The 20,924-nt window shown below is 39.6% G+C and overlaps 1 protein-coding gene across 1 annotated transcript in view; it reads right to left on the bottom strand.

The window, feature by feature from the left end:
• Positions 1 to 601: 601 nt before the first annotated feature.
• The window catches only part of ADCY2 (adenylate cyclase 2 (brain)), a 241,679-nt gene continuing 221,356 nt past the window's right edge, over positions 602 to 20,924 (bottom strand). Inside the window, exons 21-26 of the mRNA XM_010571469.1 lie at positions 17,044 to 17,202; positions 10,271 to 10,417; positions 8,973 to 9,080; positions 6,770 to 6,884; positions 2,720 to 2,844; positions 602 to 1,397 (exon numbers count right to left, since the gene is read on the bottom strand). Of these exons, the coding sequence (XP_010569771.1) occupies positions 1,245 to 1,397; positions 2,720 to 2,844; positions 6,770 to 6,884; positions 8,973 to 9,080; positions 10,271 to 10,417; positions 17,044 to 17,202 (807 nt within the window). The 3' untranslated portion in view covers positions 602 to 1,244. The remainder of the gene's footprint in view (positions 1,398 to 2,719; positions 2,845 to 6,769; positions 6,885 to 8,972; positions 9,081 to 10,270; positions 10,418 to 17,043; positions 17,203 to 20,924) is intronic.

Genomic DNA, 20,924 nt, shown 5'->3' with positions numbered 1-20,924 from the left:
CTCATTTGTGAAACTCTGCAAGTGTGATACTTAATTCAACGGGATTTAAATTAATCTTGAATATCCACAAAATAGCATTTTTTGTATCTTCTGCTAATACTCATGTCCTGATAAATTAGCTTGTTTTAAATATCCCATGAAATCCGGCATTGTAAAGGTTAAGTGAAAGGCATGCAAAGGCAAAAGAGGTTGTCAAAGTGCAAAACAGACAAAACTTTTCTTCTCTTGTACAGCTTCTCCTAGTTACTGTTTAAGCATTGCAGGCCAGTTGCAAAGTAGCAACACTGCTACTGCCTCCAGTATCCCCCACTTTGCTTGTGTTTATGGATTTGACGTAAGTTTCCTATATCACCTAGGGAGGAAATGACTGCAAAGTGCCTAGGATGGTACCCAAGACTGAAGACAATAGAGGTGATTGAATTTCTGAAAGGCAACAGCAAGTCTAGCAGATATATATTGACCAAGGCTGGTGAGATAGCTGGCCACAGCCTGCCTCAACATCGAACTGCTGAATAAAAAGCAGTAGCGGCAGCAGCAGGGGACGGGCAGGTTTAGAGCGACAGAAGCCATGGAAGGAAGCAAAACTTAAGAGACAGCAACAGTAAGACAAAGTACATATAAACTTTTAATGAATTAACCTTACAAAAGACAATAGCTTCAAAACATTTGACACGTTTGTACAAAACTATTCCAGCATTGTTAGTTCTCTCTTCAGAAAGAATGCCAGCAAGCCACCCAACGTGTCCCTGGCTATGAGATGCAACTGGTGATCACATCCAAATCATGTGTGGACAGAGTAAACTTATTTACAAATACTGTATACTTTAATACCAGATTAGTGGATGCTATTGGGGAGCGACTGTATTTTCCAGAAAACACCATGCATCAGAAAATAGTATGCACCCCTAGCTTTATTGCCTTTTTTCCCCACATTTGTCACTAACAACTCTTTTTAGTCCTTTCAGGATGAGTTATCTCCTTTTAATTCCTGTTCCATCTTTTCTTGTCTTTGAATAACAGTGCAAGTAGCAGTACAATCGTCCAGTCCTATAGCGTACATCGCAACTGTCCTCGAACATAGGAATATCAAGGTGCAAAATGATGGCTCATGGGACTATTCTGCAGCCATATTAAAATAAGTGCCACATACCAGAAAATAGCACGCATGTTAAGGGCCAAAATGTAGTTAAAAAGTGCGTGATACTTTCCTGAAAATATGGTATTAATGACACATACAAGCATCTTCAAGATGCCACGTTCCCTTGTGAAAGGGATCTTGTCATTTCAGTATGTACAAAGTATGTCTTCAGCTCTCCTTTTCCTTTTACATTTATTATTCCTCTGCAAGTGCTCATGTACCCCAGTGTCTGCAGGACGTTGTTCGTCTCCTCTGTAACCTGCAACAATAGAGCAAGACAACCAGCATTGGTAACAGAGCAAAGGAGAATCTTCTTCCAGAGTGTGAAGAGAACGTACATTCTCAGCAATTAGAAGGGTTTTGCTGTATTGCTTACAAGGCCTTTAAGGGTCTCAAGTGAGGTTTGAGCACCTGAGCTTTCAAACGGTCTGTTGCTGGATGGCCGTTCTAATCACATCAAGTATCGAATTTGGTATAACCATTTCTGTACCTAGGATTGCAAACAGATGGCTCGTAGGTACACAAGTGGCACTAGGGACAACACTCTTCCTCGTATAGCATTTTTCTCATCTTCAGGAGCTGTTTTTCACTGCGGTAGACCCAAGCTTCTCTATCTTTTTGCAAATACTAAGGCTGTATGAATGAAATGAGAGTAAGACATTAGCATCATCTGTCAGAGCTGCTGTTGCCAGTTTCTCACGTAACTGGCAGTGAACCAAACTTCAGGCAGTTCTGCCGTTTTAGGTGAAAGCCCGCTAGGACAGAGGTTGTTCAACAGCATCAGTTGTCTCAGATTGTCTGTGTTTCTTTGTGCAGCAAGCGACTGTTTGTAGATGTCATTGCTTTGACATCCCTTCTGTTTTCAGTTTTGATCAACAGTTGGTAACTTTACTTTTCCATTATTTATTTCTGAATCGTCTCAATCATCGATTTGGAGTGCTCTCAATCACATGCTAGGATCCAAAAATGCTAGGCAGCACACTAGGCAGACACTTAAAATGTGATCCCTGACTATAGGATCACTGGGAAGTTAGTAAATTGAAGGTCATGTCTATACAGGTCTATCTATAATCTATACAGATAATAATCTATAAAGATTATTAATTGGCATGGTTCATTAAAAGGGAAGTTTCATGATTGCTTTATGGATATAACTTGATGTACAGCAGTTATGGTAATTTCCTTTATTTAGAAATAATTAACATCAGGAATGCCCTTCAGAGATAAGGTCGCTAGTATTTTATGAAATCCACAGAGTAGAAATGTGATCTACCTCAAATCCTCTCTTAATCTAGGGATGCATTTCCAGGCAACCCATGACTTCCTCCACTGTATTCCTCTGTAGGGTCAAGACAAAGTTTTGATTCTCCTCCCATTTTCCCTATAATTTGCTTTTAATTCTTTACTTTCTGCCCAAGGTCTAATTCTTTTGAAACGTACAGATACAGCTGGTAGGTAAATTTTTTCTGTAGGCATCCTTAACTCCAAAACACAGACCTGTTTAGTGTACAAATATATGATGGTTTTTAAGCACCAAACTCAAAGGATGTAGATAAATACTAGCACAAAACCAAGACTTACCTGTATTTTATCTAAGACACCAGTGCTGTCCATCCTGCTGGCCACATTTACTGTATTGCCCCAGATATCATATTGTGGTTTTTGAGCTCCAATTACTCCAGCTATTACAGGTCCATGGTTGATACCTGGAAAACATCAGAATTTAACATTAAGAATGAAGATCCACCAAACAAGGACACACAGTGCATCTGGTAACATATCAAGTTGATGAACATGGTATTTGGCCTGTGCTGAATAGTGAGTACAGCAACAAAGTCTGCTCACAACTGTTCTATCAGCCATTGACAGCAGGAGGATGTTAGTTATAAAAATGCAAAAAGTTAGTTCATCTAATTTTAGTCTTATAGCTCCCTCCTATCCTGAGTAAATTTGATATTTCCAACCATTAGTATCCTAATAACCTGTTACCACTGTTAGCAGGTGGCATGAGGAACACACCGTGGGAGACCAGCAGCTTCTGGGAAAACAGACATACAAGAATTTCTTTTCATTTCTGCTTGCAGTGAAAAAGGCTTCTCCTCTCTGCAATAGCTACTGGCCAAATCAAATGACTTTTACAGTATTCTTTGCTTCTTAAATGTAAAATAAACTGCTGTGAACGAGTTGGAAGGATGTCAAGCCTTGTTCCGCAGGCTGGATTGCCAATAGAATGGTCCTAAATAACTGCAATATTAATATATGTATTCAAATAATTTGATTAAGCATGGAGTAAGAGTAACAAATTGCTAGCTCTGAAATGCACACTGTAAGAGTGAAGAACAACATAGTATAGTCCCTCATTAGACTCTGGGCATTTTATATCTTGCAGTCAGTTTGTATTCTGTGTTATATTTGTAAAGGGAATGAGCTGTACTCTGCTAGTAGGGAAGGAAACCGGGAGGCAAAATCAAAAGCACTGTCATTAACCAGCATCAAATATACTATAATTGTAACTATACATACCAATGAGCAGGAAAGCCAAGTTAGACCTAGTGAGAAATAAACCCTGGACAAGTGAGTAGTTTGGATTTCTAAAATTATCTCCATGTCAGTGGATCATAACTGACTTCTGTCAATTCCTTGACAGAAACCATCACTAGGGATATATGTATGCAGCAAAATGAAAGTGTGATTGTAGCATGGGGAGGCATCTCAGAGCTGGCTCATCTAGTATGGATCATATATAACATGGCAGCATGGGCTAGCAACCACACTGTAAGCCCACTTGGAAACCCTGCAAAAAGTGACTGTAGCAGTTAAATTCAGAAAATTGGGGAAATATGCAAACCCTAAAGGATACCAGATAGGACCTGATCAATATTTGTCTAAGTGCTTGGGATTAAATGCAAAAAGGGACTTGGGCCTTGCAACACCCTGTATTCACAACCAAGCCATGCGTGTGCCTTTCTGCCTCATGACATCCCAAGGTGTAGAAAGCACTAGGGACCTAAAAGTGGAATCCACAAAAGCCATCTGCTGAGTAGCCCAAGCTGGCTAGTAGGGAACACTGAAGAGATGTGTGTGGCAAATGCTCTGCCATGGTCCAGACGTTAGGGCAGTGCGGTGGGACTTTTCTACAGGATACAATGGGCAGGAGGCGGGTTTTATTTTTTTACCTCCTTCTTGAACCACCACTGCTGATGGTTCGAGTAATACCTCAGGGGCTAGAGAGCCAGCTTCAGATCCATCCTCCTTCGAGGAGACTTCTACCCATATCTCTTAGGAATGTGTTTTGGCCACCCAGGCATTCTGGGACGCGCTGCTCTATGTCATTCCTGCTAGTGTGGGCCTCCTTCGCATGACACACATGAATGTTTGTTGGGGCAAGGCTGGAAGAATTAATACTGTCGGTCCACGTCAATGCTCTAACAGAGGGTGATACGATCTGTCTTTTTCTCTCGTATCCAAAGCGACATTTAATTATTCCGTGAAAAGGCAACTACTGTTCAGCAAATACTGTTCAGCAGGACAGACAGAGAATATCTCATTCCAAAGTATCCTACAGCCTGGGCTCATAGCATTCTCCTGGGAACAGGGATCCCACCCCATGCTTGAGCAGCCTCAGCCAAAAGCAAGAACCAAACTAAGTTCACCTACAACACAGACAAAAATGTTCCAACCATGAAGCTGTATAGCAAACATGTCAGCCTCTATTCTCTTCTGAAAAAAAAGCAGTACCTGTGCAACACCTGCTGCGAAAGTGTATCTGAGCTTGTCTAATACATCAAGCACCTGAGCTAACAGAAAGGGAGGAGCGCCCGAAATATAATCGAGGCGCTCCCCTCCCTCGCCTGACAATGTCAGAGTAGGCTGGGTACCTCCTGACACACAGCTAGCATTTCAGGCACTCACAGAAAGTGGAGGTCGAAAGCTGAGACCTCCAGTGAGTTGCAGCAGTTCTGGGGTTAGATGCTGGCCGAGGAAGACTTTTACAAATGGCAGTTTGGGTTTAAATCCTTACAGCAGGGATTATGTCAGAGGTAGAAGTTCAAATGTTTCTGTGGCTCTAATTGCTATGGGTATCAGGTGCTTTCATGGTCAGGTGGAAATGGAGAAGTGAAGTGAAGATGGGAGGTGAAGATCTCAGTGGGGCCTGTACTGGGTTAAGGTGGCAGAAGTGCCAGTTTGGGGCCTGTGTCCCTTTGTAGATTTAATCATTCCTCATTTCATGAAGCAAAGGAGTCTGACTTCTCTGGAACCTATAGCAAACACTTTAAAAATCACAAGCACCTATCTTTTTTTCCCCTAGAAAGTTTGCTTCATGATCCCAGCTTTAAAGGAGTCAGTATTGCTTTAATCAGTTTGCAGATTTAGCCCCAACACTCAGCAGCTCTTTATCTGTACTGACACAGCTGATAGAAGTATGTTTGCAAGTATGTGGCATGTCATCTATGGCAAGAAGAGAACTTTTATTCTGTATGGAAATATGGTATCTCTACACATTTCCTTTAAACCCATCAAGTTCTGTAACACGTTGAGAAGGAAGCATACTTCAGATTTGCTTTGTCATGTTTTAACCCTAGCAAGGAATACAAAACATACTGGCGAAGGAGTGCTCTAAGGAACAGGTACTTCAGGGCAGAAGATGGCAAGTTTTGCCAGTGGGTGGCACTGTAAAATCAGCGGGAGAGGAGCAGCCGACAGGCAGAGCAAGCAGCACAGCAAGAAAAAGACAAGACAGGAGAATAACTGTTGGAAATCAAATACTTCTGACATGTTTACGGGATTTATGGGTTTCCAATATTTATTTACTGCTTTCATTTCACACTTTACAAGTTACATATTGCATTGTAAAACTGCTGTGTACTGCTATTGGGAAATAAACATTTTGGAACATATGGTTCTTGACCAGCTCTGAATTCATTTATTTCATCATCCTTTCCATGGCTTACTGCAGCTGCCTATTTCTTTTTTAAAATACCATGATACACAAGTAGAAGCAATCAGAAGCTGAAATATATTATAACATAATATAATATTACCCTTTCAAATGTAAACAACTAGTCATCTTTGCTCTTATTTGTCAATAAACACAGAATAATAAAGAAGGAAATACCCTCCTTTTTCTAACACTGGGAAGGAAAGGGTACCCTTGCGTATGCTTGCTTGAGTTTACTACATCTAAAGTATTTCAAACTCCAGCCTCACTGGCCCCTTATAGCTCGTGTCCTCCAAAACCATTTATATGGTTTTGTAAAGCCCTTTCTAGAGTCTTCTTGTGTCTCTTGGTATTGAAATAGGGTAAAAAATTTATGCAGTTAACAACCTCTAGAATAATTATTATTGAGTTATCATAAAACTATTCAGAGCTATGGGAACATATTTTTTCAACCACTCTTTACTTAGGAATGCTGCCCTTTTCTGAGTCCTGCCTTGAAACACTCCTTGTGGCAACAGTAGCTATGGTTAACAGGCAACACCATCTAGGCTGCCTTTAAACAGGGTAAAGACGGTGCCATTTACTTTCATGGCCCTTTTTGTCAGTTCTACTAACACTTTAATCAGCTGGTACGTCACACTGAATTCTCCCCCTCCTCCATGATATTCTCATAAAAATCCCGTGATACATACCTACTCGTAACTTGAAGTCATTGAATGAATGCTTGTTTATGACATCCAGTTTTGCCACCAAGGCAAATGCAAACTCCACCATGGTTCCTATGTGCATATACTGTCGTTCCGGTTCCTGAATTTAAACAGGCAGAGTAAAATCATTTTCCTTAGCCTTAGTTGCTGTGAGAATACAACCAAAATATGCTGGGCACTTGAAAGCACTTAAACCCTTAGGGATGTCCTAATGCCAGCAGGCAGCAGAAGAAAAGTAATGTAGAAGATGATGCCCTGTCCAGCATCAGTTAGCTCAAACAACGGACAATAGACCAGGATGCATTTTACTTACACAGTCAGGCAGTCTAGAGATGATAGATCCAAAACATGCCTAATCTCATGTTCTGATTGTCAAATAACTGATTAGCTGCTATCTAACCCCACAGGCACTCAATGTCTATGTGTGCCTAGGATTTGCTCATTAATTTTCTCTTAAGTGTCTGCTTCTATTTTATGCCCTTTAATAATAAGTAATGCTCATGGACAGCCCTGCAGAGACTCAGCTCCCCCTCACTGTTGCACAGCTCAACACCCTAGTTAATAATTAAGATCCAGTGAAATCCACAATTTTTAAGAGTTCCTCCACTGATCTCATCTGGTAGATAAGCAAGCACCTGTGTGAACATCTAATAGACCTGAAAATGAATAAAATACAAGAGGTAGAGACGAAGAAGGCAACCCATCCTCTGTCACCTAATTTACTAGCTCAGAGCTTATACCACTTAAAAAGGCCATAGACTTAATGCCTCCTCATACATCAACAGTGTAGCCTGATTTCTAAGTACTGGTTTGAGTCCCCTCAGGCTGAGGAGAAAATTGATTTTCAGGCTCCCACAGCCCAGGGTAGGACCCTGACAAGAGGATGGTTTCATAGGAGATGGACTCACTGATCTCTCTGAGGAATGACTGAATCTTCCTCATTTCTTGGAATAAAGTGACAGAAGGGATGGACAGATGACAACTTCAGGAGATGATTCATAGAGTAGGCATCAGCCTAGGTGGGACAGTAGAGGTGCTTGCCAGAGCAGCTGTTTAGATGAAAGAAGCCTGTTTCCTTTGGAGTTCACTCCTAGCTAAGACAGATGGTCTCCTGTTCAGTTGATGTATTCAGACCCCCTCCTTAGGCACTTAGTCTTCCTCAGGTGCTTGTTTTCAGCTGGGGGCGGTTCCCAGCAGTATGTCTAGGAGTCAGTCACTGCCACACTAGGTACTGCAGGATCTGTGCATCTTGGGTCATCTGGACTGAAGGCTGCTGAGTTCTGGTGGATTTCTTTTGAAAATGTGTACTACATCACCAAAGGAACACTAAAAGTTGGATCTCTTGATCCACAGTTTGTGGAAATAACTCAAACCATCAATTTCTTCCTACGCAGACACTAGTTTTAGTTGTGATTGAGAGCTCCTCTATGTCTTCTCATCTCCAGTCTACAGTTCTGCATTTCCTTCATCACCTTCACCTCCCTGTATTAAATGTCAGAGCTAATTTAAAATCATTCTTATTGTCCTCAGGATCCTTAGGGTCTACAGTTCAGGTGTTAATTGCTTCTGTCTAGAAGGAACATGAGTTCGGCAAGAGCACATTAATCCTTGGCAGAGAATGTGTTGATTTGTAATTGGTGGCTCTCTGTTGCTAACCTATAGTACTCTAAAGATCATGGCAAAAGCAAGGTTTTTGCTTAGAAGTTACGAACTGCTTCTCTGAACCTCATTTCTACTGACTGCAGTTCCCAGGCCTACCCTATTAAGTAAACCAGAAACAAAGGAACACGTTCTCAGTGCTGAGTCTGAGGGTTCTGTAAGCGTGTGGTTAGTACAGCTACTCAGACCTCCCAGCTTACAATGGAAAATACTCATTCTTGCAGTCTTTTGTGCACTCTATAAATCCAGTTCTGCTGCAGCACGTAGGAATAAAATGCTGTATTGTATTTAGAGTAGAAGGCCTGTTTTAGACTTAGCAAATACAGAGGTGGCATTTTCAAACCGCTATGTGAAGAACAGTAATTCACAGAGATGACGAAATAAAAGTATACACTTACCCAGTACAATACAATCGATGTTAATAAGAAAAATCTAGGACACAACATTATATATAACCTGCAGCTTAATGAACAGAATTTTAGCCTTCATTTGAGCATGTTTTTTATTAAGCAGGAATCTTTTCCTGTACCTGACACTGTTCTTGGTTGGGTGTAGCACTCAGTCCTGTTGCTGCCATGTAAGTGCTTCCAATGGTCTTTATCTTTTCAACTCCACTGAACTTTGGCTTTGACAATAGCTGTAAAACAAGGATGGTTATTCATTATTCAGATCAGCAGCCTTGTTACTCTAGCAGCATTGTTACTCTAGCAGCATTGTCACTCTAACAGTATTCAGATCATCAATTCTTAGAACAGTCTCTTAACAGACCCCAAATGGCTTCACAAATATATACAGGATGAAGGACTTAAGGATGGAAAAAACAATGGTTACAGCCTCCAAGGAAAGGCAATTTCTGTCTCCTAAAATACCTTTTTATTACAAAGGGACTAAATTTACAGTAATGAGAATAAATTACACCTTATTGTACATACAGCTCATAAAAGTCAGTAGACTTTGCACTCATTTGATACTGGAACTGAGTCACCATGCGAGCCAACAGTTAAGCTTTAAGCAGCTTTCTGAAAGTAAGTATCTATTCCATGCCAATGGGATGGTCCAAGCCAATGGGACTAAAAGCCAAGGATTTTAGTTCATATCCCAGGTTTTTCTGGCCATTCCAATGTTCTCCAAATGGGTTTTCTGCTAAAATACCCTCTATAGCTGCAGATCTGCAAATCCAGACTGTGCTCTCTGAGTCATGACATGATCTTAATGCCTTTTTCTGGTATCTTCATCACTAATAACTTTCTTTAAGACAAATACTGTTCTCAGTGAGACCTTTACAGCTGCCTTTTCACAATCCATCTGTAGTCATACTCTGTACCTGCTTGAAACTTCAGAGAATGGAATATTAAAACTTATACAATCCTTTGAGTCACTCATGTATCAACTGATCAACGCTCTGTATAATGAGACCAACACAGATCAGGTAAAACACAAAGCTGTATCATTTTAGGGGACATAGATTTACGTACCTGACTTTAGGAACTAGTACTTAGAAACTGTAGTTAATATATGACATGTAATAGAACTGCCTCATGAACTGCAGCTAAAGGGCAAAAATTTTTCCATCAGATAATACACATGGGGTTCTCATTATAGCAAATCAAAAGCAACTGAGTATGATGTCAGTCAATACCTGATTTATCCCACATATATCTCTTTTTCCTTTAATACTCCCTGTAAGTAATTTCCACGTGACTAGGCACACAAAAGTTCTTTTCTGACAGCTCTTCCACTCTCCCTTTCAAGTATGTTTGCTTACTGTTGCATACCCTGAGTTACTAAGACTGAAACCATATGTCGATTGTTGTTAGAAGTACATACATCATCGAAGTCAGCAATGATCTCATTTAGCAGCCTGAGACATTCCAAGCCTTCCTTATTTACATCAGATTCCGTGTAAAATTCCTTGAAATCCGGAACAGAGGCAAACATGACACAGACGCAGTCATACGACTGATGATACAGATCCTGTCCAAAATAAAGCAGAATAGAGAAAAAAAACTCTGTCATACCCAGCTCTAAATAAAAGTTTCCTCATTAATATGCAGTGTCCTGGTTCTGAAAAGGGAGGCATTGCAGTGGCTGGAATGCCTTAAGATGGTAGTTGGGTATTTTTTGCACTTACTTGCATTTATTAATTTCAAGCTGTATATAAACCTGTTTGTTAAAGAGACTCAACATATACAGCTGAAAATAATTTAGTGATTTAAAGTTACCTTTTTTCCTCCTGAACATTAACTCCATGAACATAAAATGTTAACTAATTTATTAGATAGGGCCCATTTCTGAGGCTCCTAATGAAGAGAATTTGGTCTGGCTTGCATGGCTGAAACTATATTTTGCAAAAAAATATCTAATTTATTATTAGTTGTTTGTGTTATTGTAATAACTAGAAAACTGAACCAAAATCACAAACCCAATGCACTACAAATGCATAATGCAACACAATCCTAATAGCTCCTAACCTAAAATGACAAGATGCGTAATAAGATAAAATAATTGTCATTTTTTTCCATAACAAGGAGCTGAGGCAAAGGGAAAGAAGTCACCTGAACTAAAACCTATTTATGTCAGATTCTCCACTGCCTTCTGTGACCACTAAAATGAGAGCACCTCTGCTCCCCAGGAAGATTCTGTTGCTAAAAATGACCACACCATCCCCACCCCACCCTTCAGTTTCGTCCCCACTGCCCTTAAATGTTAGAATATATCTTCTTTCAGAACAAATTCACTTCCTAAAAAAAAAAAGAAAGAAAGAATATTTATTAAACTAATACTTAAAAAAAAATTAGTATTTATACACAAACGTAACCACAGCAATAAAAGATGCTGTAAACTGCTATAACGCTAAGTTCTGTTCAAGTTCTTATTTGAGTAAAACAAGGATTTCAATACTCCTGTGAATAAGGTGAATAGGATTTGTTCTGTGATTTCAAGAAGCATCAGATATTATTTCCCTTTTTACCAGCAAGGCTTTTTTTTTTTTTTTTTTTTTTTTTAAATTTCACTGGCAATACGTTTCTTTTTGGAAGAATGTGATGTGTCTGTAGACAGACGTGTAGACATAGTGAATTTCTATTGGTGATGTATAACTGAAAAATAGCAGAACTATGGGAAAACTGTTGACCACCTCATCCCAGAACAGGTGTGAGGGAAGTTTCTGGGCAAACACAAAAATAATGGCAGACAGGGAGGAACACGGGCAGCTGGAGGTGGTAGATGATTTATTACTAGATTTTTCTGCCCCTTTATTTTCTAAGGATTCCATAACCAGTGCATCGCTGAAGCTCCATCACGCCTCTGTGCAGTGGGGATGGAATATATCGTTGCAATTCACCATTATTATTTATATTCTTAAAGCTGAGCTGGTTGAAATCACCCATCTGTACCTGACATCCAGCTTACAGCCATGTATACAAAATCAGTACCTCTTTAATGTGACCTGATTGTGCAAATGAAAAGCAACTAAACAAAACATCCAAGCCGATGAGTTCACTGTCAGATCGCTACTAAACTTCAAAGGAGTTCTGGATTTCCTGTGTCCTCTTGCCAAGAGAGTTTTTAATGAAGAACCAATATTGTGATAATATTTTTCTGCCATCTGTTTTATCCATCTCCATAAGCACCTAGTTAATAAATTTAATCCAAATAATAATCAAATGGTGGGGAGAGGGAATCCCTCTGGCTGGGTGACGTCAACTGAATTTAGGCAATTTAAGCACCTGACTGAAGTAGTTAATTTGAAAGCACAGTCATCCTATGCATCCTATATTGTCAGTACAGCAGATGTGCCTATCTGGAAGGTCATTTTAATGCCGGATGGGCAGAATCACCTCAGTGTTTCTCAGTTAGTTACGGAAAAAAGGCTAAGGAGGTAATTTTTCCTAACATAGGCAGTTGAGAGGAACTCCTGAAACTATACAGGATTACTCTGCCTCTAAGAAGTTCAGAAGCTCAGGCCCCACATGACCTCTCTTCACTCCAGTGTCCCACACTTAAAACCAGGTCCACTCTATAATACCACAGTGACACACACTGCTGCTGTCTCCAGCAACTATGCACCTAGACTCAGTGCAGAGATACTCAGATTTGCTTGAAATTAGTTAAGTGGAGCAGGAGAAGAAGATTAACAGGCTTATTCTTCAAATGTTTAGGTTTTGCAGTCTGCATTTTGCTTCACATCTGCCTACTTCAAATTTCCCTCAGGCATGTCTACGCTGAAGCTACTGTGGTATTGCATAAAAATATAGCCAGAAGGTAAGATCTGAAGTGCTGAGTGCTTTTCATAGGCACGTTAGCAGAAAAGGTACAGAGATTACATTCTGTGGTTAACTCAGCTTTCCTTCTACTTCCTCAAGTCACCTTCCCTGTAACTTGATTTCAATTTTGGGTGAAGGAATTCAGGCCACACACATGGTGCTAGTTATTAAAAGAGGACTGCATCACAAACATATGGCCTTGGTAATACAGAAGGGGAAATTCACAGTGTTATATAAAAGACTGCAGGGAGATACAAAAGTATTTATAGCAGAATGTAAATAATTAATACTCAAAACATGGATTATTACATATACTTTTGAAACTTGACCTGACAAAATAAACAAGTTGTATACATGAGACAAATATTTAAAAAAAAAAGTTCATATTCCTATGAACTTGAAAAATCCAGTAAGTTAAATCCAGCCAAATTAGTAGTGCAGTTATAATTAATATTAATACACAATTCTATTGTCCTAGGGATTCTGTTAATTAGTAAAAAAAAGTTGGTTTAATTTACCAGATAAACATTAGATCACAGCTGTTTTATTTGCCTTATTGAATCCTACTGATTTTGCATCCTGAGAATGTAAAAGATGCCAGAATTACACTACTGATGTAAAGTCTGTGACACAAACAAAATCTAGGCACAGAGGTGATACTGGGACAGTGCTGTATCTTAAATAGTACATGGAAACTAATGCTGTGTGAAGGTGCATTTGAGAATGTAACTACAAGTCATAAGAATACAGGTCTCTTAGGAGCTACAAATGATCCCTTACAGGAAAAGGAGACCAACTATGCAGTGCTGCACACATATGATATTACTGAATAAAATGAGGCAGAGATGGTAGGCGATGGTTTCATTTTACCACCTCATAATACAGGAACCATAAGATAAATAAGACATTTAAAAGTAGAAAAAGGAAAAATATTTTACGTAAGAGATATATAAATGTGTATTTCATTGCTATTCAACAACATGAAAGACAAGAGCTTAGAGGGTTAAAAACCTGAATACTTATGTGAAGACTAGAAAAAGGCCTAACTAGGAGGTGTATAAAAAGCATCTGCAGAAGCAAAATATGCCCTTACATTTACAGGAAAAAGCAGAAGGGTGAATAGCACATTAATCTTCAGCTGTTCCTCGAACTTTTGCTTAAGTATCTGACACAGGATACTGCCTGGGCCCTCCAGCTGACTGGACTGCTGATGGGTGGTAACTCCTGTCTTACTGCAAGTGCCACTGAAAAAAACGTCTGTCTTACAGACACTAAACATGGAGCCCTACTTAGCTATTAGGAAGTGCCTTTGCTGTCTTCCCTGAAAGCAGAAGCGTTGCCCAGAATAAGTCACGGCAACTTGCACAATGCACAGGCATCAGGAAGAGAAAAATGACTGAGCCAAAGACAGGAGCAGACATTCAAATAGAAGTGCCGTTGTGACACGGGAAGGTCAGTGTGCCTTACACTGCTGGCTGTCCACCCAGTATGGGGACAGCCAACCTGTAAGAACGGGTTGCACGCCTGACTGTTACAATGACAGACACAAATCTTCTTTTTCTATAACCAGAGTTATCACTCCTTCCTCTCCTCCACCTCAAAAATAAATGAACACATTGTATGTAAACACTTGTCATATGCTGAAGCTCAGCAACAATGTCCCATTTCTCTTCCTTCCCCTCTAATACTGGGGCAACAGCCATCCCCACTAATGCTCTATAGCATAGTACCAACATGAAAACAACAACAAATGGCACAGTTTATAACCAGACGAGTGGTAATTGTGGCTGTCACAATAAATGCCAGAGAATTTTAAGGAGGCATTCCCGGCTTGTTTATTTTGATCATTCATAATAATAAAGGCTGTGGCAATTGGGTGTCTTAATTTTCCTACGAGTACTTCTCTTGAAACAGTACTCTCCAAAATGTTTCATCAGAAAATTAAATGCAACATCATTCCAGGAAGGAACGGCTTTGCTTCTTTCAGCAAAAATAAAATCATCCTGTCTCCTGCAGTCAATCCCTTCTTTTTTTTTTTTTCTTTTTTCTCCCTTTGATAACATGTGAATTTCTGCTAGTTGGCTCTCCTTACTGTCCCCCCTTCTTCTCCAGTGCCTGGAGATCTTCTCGGGATGGAGGAGGCAAACCGGTCCCATTCTACCTACCTCTTGGAAGGGTATGGTGGTCATGTTCTCTGGGGCAGAATTTCTGCTCTAAGTAGGGTGCTGGCTCCCTCCTGTAGCTAATGAAACAGGATTCCTCTTGCTCAGTAATGTGCTTGCCAGTTAGCTTGCAGCACAAAAGCTCCTGGGCACTTTATTACTAATAGGGGATCTGGATGCTAATGGCATAAAGGAAAAGGCTGCACAAGCCAGGTGCAGATACTTTTAATCCTGGCCCATTTCCTGCTTTTCATTTTATATTTGTTCCTATCGTTCTCTCTCCCAACTGGGAAGTACCCTTTTTGGTACCCAGCATGCAGACTATAAGCAGAAATCCAGTTCCGGAGGTTCTGGTAAAGCAAACAAACCTTTATTACAGTTTGCTCTGAAGTAACTTTGCTTTTATCTTATCAGCATTAGTCAATGTGTATCCTGTTACCACCTAAAAGTACACTCCCACTACTCCCAGTTAGCATTCATCCACTCATCTTTCCCCCTTTCATTTCTGCTGCCTGTTCTTCAGCAGCACACTTTGTCTTCCCTTTTCTCCATACAGCTGCATGCATAAAATTCTAAGAGAAGTAGTATTCTGAAACAGACTATTCATCCATTAGATTAATTTTCATCTCAAAATCTGGTTTAAACAGAAAAGAATATACATAAAACCATATTAACATGAATGTTTGCAACTAAGGAAAACATGGACAAATTTCAATTCAGTATCTGTTGACCTAAATATCTACACAAAGAAAACAAAGGCTTGATCTTTCCTAACATATTCTTAGGTGTATACACATGCAGACATACAGAATGTCCTTTAAGGCTCAACACATCCTTGTTGACACTGAAACAAATCTGAAGATATAAGCAACAAGATGCTTATATTCCTGAACATTCCCAGGGACTTGAAAGGTTCTTCCCTCATTGAAAACTGTGTTTACAGATAAAACAAGAAACAACTCAAGATTTATTTTTTTTTTTAAACGGATGCCACTAAAATCATGTCAAATCATTTTTACTTCAGCTGACATGATAGACTGGACAGCTCAGCACATTACAATTTCTGTTCTTCACTAAATTTACAAAAGCTCATTCCAACCTAAGAATCTTGAGGGGTGACAATATAAATCCAGTTGCCAATACAAAGGTGAGCAGATGGTGTTGCTCTGCTGGGGAGCCGAGATGGAATAGCACATAAATGAGAAAGCAATCTCCTGATGGTTTGCTGTGTTTAATGCCTGAACTGAGAACTGGAGCTGAGCCAACGTGGCTTCCAGCCAAGGTCTTCACAGGATTCAAAGGAACCCCACGGCAGTTTCCATTCGACATTAGCTACCAAATTAATATTTGCAGGTAGTCCTAAAGTACTGAAATAAAGTACTGATTAGTACTGCTTAATGCAAACCACAGTGAAAGGGAAGACATCGTCCTTTTTGACTCAGGAGATCAAAAATTAATCCCTAAAGCTGCCCTCTTGCCTCTTTTGTCAGTTTTGCAACAATTGTTTGGTATGCACAAGTAATTACAACTATTCCATTTAAGATCTCTAGAACTGCTACTCTCTCTAAATGCTTTTATTTTTTCATCCTTTTTTGCTTTATTAAAACTGTGAAGCAGTATTAGGAGCAGATCTAATTTCCACCAAAGTCAACAGGGGTCTTTTAGTTGACTTTTCTGGTGCTTGAATTAGGTCCATAAGCAGTGAGTAAACAGGTAATTCAGTGTTCAGCACCTCTTTCCAGAATTAACATAGCCACTGTTTCAGGGGAAATGTTAATTGTCACTCCAGTAAGCAAGGTCTCCAGTCACCAGAAGAAAATTCATAATGTGGATGCAGCCCCACTCTGATCACAAAGGAAAAAGTATCTGAATGCATATGATTAAAATTTAAACCCATGTTGATTCAACCATCTCCTTCCTCCTCCTTACCCTTTTTTACCCTCCTTCGAAAGGCAAAGTGCATTTCCACTTAAGATAATTTCCATTTTTCACTTCAAGGTACTAAGGTGCATCCAGTGCTATAAAGCAAGCCTTTCGGGTAGGTATGGGGGAATGAAAGTGACTGTAAATCTATACTCTCACTGTGTGGACCTACTGTTCAAATCAGCATTAAGTGGTATTTTGAGAATATGCTGCTTTCTTACAGAGCAGAGGATATACAGAGATGGCTGACCTCATTCTTCAGGTTTCTTGCCAAGAAGTGTTCAGCTACGTGGGCTGGAAGCACATTCTCCAGAAGCACCCGGTTTAGGTTCTCCATGGTTTCAATCTCCTCCCGCTCTTTTTTGAACTTGTTCTTCCACAGGAAGTCTAACCTACAGTAATATTCATTCTGTTACAAGAGGACACAGAGGTAAAGAAACAATAGGCATCTTGTCCTGCTGGAGTATAGGTTTAAGAGACAAAATAAGCACAGTACACCACCCCTGCAAGGCTATTACTTGGCCACTCAAGTACAATTCCAGATCCCACAGAAATCAAACCCCAAGCACACACTATGTGACATACATTTCATCAAACTTATAAGGCCCCCCTACAAAAAAAGGCCCATAAAAAGGCCCAGGAAAAAAATAAAGTTGCAAGGTGCCTTAAACAATGGAAGACTTATTTATTTACTCTCAGGCTTTAGTAGAAATTCATTCCAGAAATCAAACACTGTTATGGAAACAATTTACAGTTTTGCAACTTAATATGATGTCTTATTTATCTGAAGTGTAGAATTGCACTTACAACAACGGGCATTTCAGGAAGACCCTAACTTTTACCAACTTGAACTTATGCAGTCAGCCTGGTAAAAAGGGGACAGTACAACAGTAGTAATCCAATGGTTTAACGCTATCACGCAGCCTCAGTGAAGACTATGCTATTAACCAGGAGAACATGATTATGATGACAATCTTCTTATAGAAAACCTAAGAATGCTAGCTAGTATTATTAGCAGTCAGTAAGCATTCACACCAAAATGAGAGTAGTCCTTCTGATTGGTCAGTAGCTCTCACAGCTCAAAATGATTCATAGATATTTTGTTGAGATCACAGCCAAAGCTAGAGTAGAAATTTGAAATGAGATGGTATTAAAATGATTTGGCAAGCTTTTAAATATGTATATTATACATTTATACATCTAAGTTTCCCACATAGATGATAAATTCAAATGGCACCAACTGTATTCATGCAGAAAAAAATCCAATAAAAACCTGGGATGTCAAAATTATTTGCATAAATTGACAAAACTAAACTGGATGCCTGGCATAAAGCTGAAATTCGGTATCCATATATATTGTACCAGCTTTGTATTGAAAAGAAAAGGTGCTAGATAAGCTGAAGTCTTCAAAAAGATATGTTTCTTCTTTAAGAGCTAATATTAAACAGATAATTTATTTACTGCTTTATTATTTATTGAATGAAATTTAGGCTGCCACTAAAAATGGCAGAAGGAACTCAGAAATCAGAAAAAATAAAGCAAAATGTATTCTACAATTTGCTTTGAAATTAAAAAAGTCAATGTATCATATTTCAAAATGCCTAGTCAGACTTTTAAAAACAAAAAGCACTACCTTATTAAAACTTACTTTAAAACATGGATTTTTTTGTTTGTATGATCTAGCCAATTTTGTATACATGTCATTAAAGATCCTGTTCAATCTTTGTAGCCTTTCAGTCATATGGAAACCAAGACTGTTTCCTACTTTACATGTTATCTCCAGAACCTTTTCAACATATCAGAATGAAAATATCTCAGTATGGCTCTTATACATCTGCAGGCACAAGATCCTTGAGATACAAAATTTTCCTTCTTCACCTTATGCTGCTTTACTTAACAGCACTTCCCAGCGGGTGAGCATAGTGGAACACCCAAGGAGGGATGAAGGACACTGTGTTCCTCCAGGCACCACAGAGCAACCAGCTTCCTCCAGGACAAGAGACTACCATGCATCTGTGCAAGGCAATGCAACGCAACCCCAGAGGTTCAAATCAGCGGTAATTTCTTAGGCAAAAGTAGTTAAGTGCAACAAGAACTGATTCATGTCTCATTGATTACACAGAAATAGGTTTATCTATGTTTTTAAATTCTAGTGGGACACTCACCTGGGTCTATTTTCAATATTTGCCTGAGTGAGGCAATGAACTAATTCTCCTCACTGAAAGAATGTCACATAGAAAGTCAAGATAAACAGCTCAAAAGTAGCTGCCTATGCCACAGGCTTCTGCAGTCGGGGAGATGAATGCTATGGCATTCAGCAAAGGGGCAGCAAAGGCAGCACTAAAGCAGGTAAGATCACTAGAAATTAATGGGCTTTCATTCAGGTGAGGGAGCTAAGGAGATTCCCCCTCACGACCATTACTTACAGACAGCAAGTCTGAGAAACTGCATCAGCACATTAAGAAGTTGATCAACAAGAAGTCATCAGCTCTAAAGTAACCAAAATGGAAAGCTGCTGGTCTGAAACTTGTGGTGGATAGCCTGAGCATTCAAAACAGCCACAGTATCAGACAGCTGACAAATAGTAAAGGTATAACGTAAATCTTTAGAAAAGAACTGGGGTGACCCTGGGAACAATAGAGCAAGGTACTTCAGAAAAAAACTATGCTAAGTAAAAGAGCTATTTAGACATATTAGCTAAAGTTGATACAATGGGGATGAGTTGACACCTCTTCTGTAAACATGCCTCCATCTGTTATGAAGAAGTCAATGGTCATGTGAATAGGAGTGAAGTCTGAAATAAGTTTTCATTTAATTCTTTCAGAAGAGGCTCTTGAAAAGACTACATTATCTAAGAAGGGAAGGTTTCTCTCACAGAACAAAAGCTCACTAAAAAACAGAACAGAGACTACAAATAACAGTTTTCACGGCTGAGGGAAGTTGCCATAAACATCTGGGCAGTAAAACAGCCAATGAAGTTCAGTGTGGATAAACACAATATAATCAATCGTAGGAAAAACAAAATATTCACCTAGCCTACAAAGTAACGGGATAAGTGTAATTTTAAGTACTGGTGGGAAAGGAATTCACAGTTTATGTCAATACTGGTAATACAAACTGGGCTGTAAGAGAGATTTAACTCTCAACAGCATTTACATGTGAGCACACTCCTTACACAGTCTAGCACATACCAATCTGCATTCTCCTGGGCAATGCCTGGGCAGGGTGCAAGAGTCGCCATTCTCAACATATCGTCTGCCTGCTGCCAGCCTATTTTCAATAACTCTAACGGCATGCATGCAGAGTGAAATGTGTCACTTGATCTCAGTGTCAGGGAATGGTTGTAGCCTACACTGGCATGACCATCAAAAAAAAGCAGTTCTACTTTCTCCAGCTCACTGCTGCCTGCTCACTCCCATCCTATGCTCATTCTTTTGGCACAAGCATTGCTGCAGCCATACCATAAAACCAAATCACCAAATAGATCTGGCTGAAAATCAACCATTTTTCCAGGGTTAATTTTTAAGCCAGATCATTTCCCTATTTTCAGCTACTATACAGCTCTGCAGGCAGCTGTGCCAGTACAAATGAGGAGATGCAAGGATAAGAATGAGTAGTAGCTGAGGGAAGGCCTACTTCTTTCAGTAGGGATGCTGGTTGAGCAGCTGAAAGTATTAGTTGAACCCGAGAATTAAGTTGGCTCATAAAACACGTAATGATATACTAGCTTGCTCTCTCTTCATCCCCGTTCAACCAGAGACGCATATCCCCCCTCCTGCTTTTGCATCTGGACAGGCATCTCTGACCAGTGGTGGGCAGGTTCACAGAGCTAGGCTTGTAGGAAAGCATTCACTTTTTGTTTAGATTAACTTTCTATTTACTCACTCTGGGGACAGAGAAGCACCAATGCCAGCTTAAGGGAAATGGAAAGACCACCCTTTTCATCAGTGGCTATTATCTTTAGTATTGTTAAAATAATCAGATATTAAGAGAAGAGAAAAGACATGTTGTTATCTTCAAAGTAGAAAAATGCAATAGCAGAGAAATTACTTGTATATTACCCTCTCTGGAAGAAGGGTAAGGAAGAATTTTACTTTGCCTACACTGCCAAGATGGCTCGACAGCATTCTG

The sequence above is a fragment of the Haliaeetus leucocephalus genome, unplaced genomic scaffold (assembly GCF_000737465.1).
Source record: "Haliaeetus leucocephalus isolate CR32 unplaced genomic scaffold, Haliaeetus_leucocephalus-4.0 Scaffold328, whole genome shotgun sequence".
Lineage (NCBI taxonomy): Eukaryota > Metazoa > Chordata > Aves > Accipitriformes > Accipitridae > Haliaeetus > Haliaeetus leucocephalus.
Note: the sequence above shows the minus strand (reverse complement) of the source record. Positions and strands in the feature narration are given on the sequence as shown.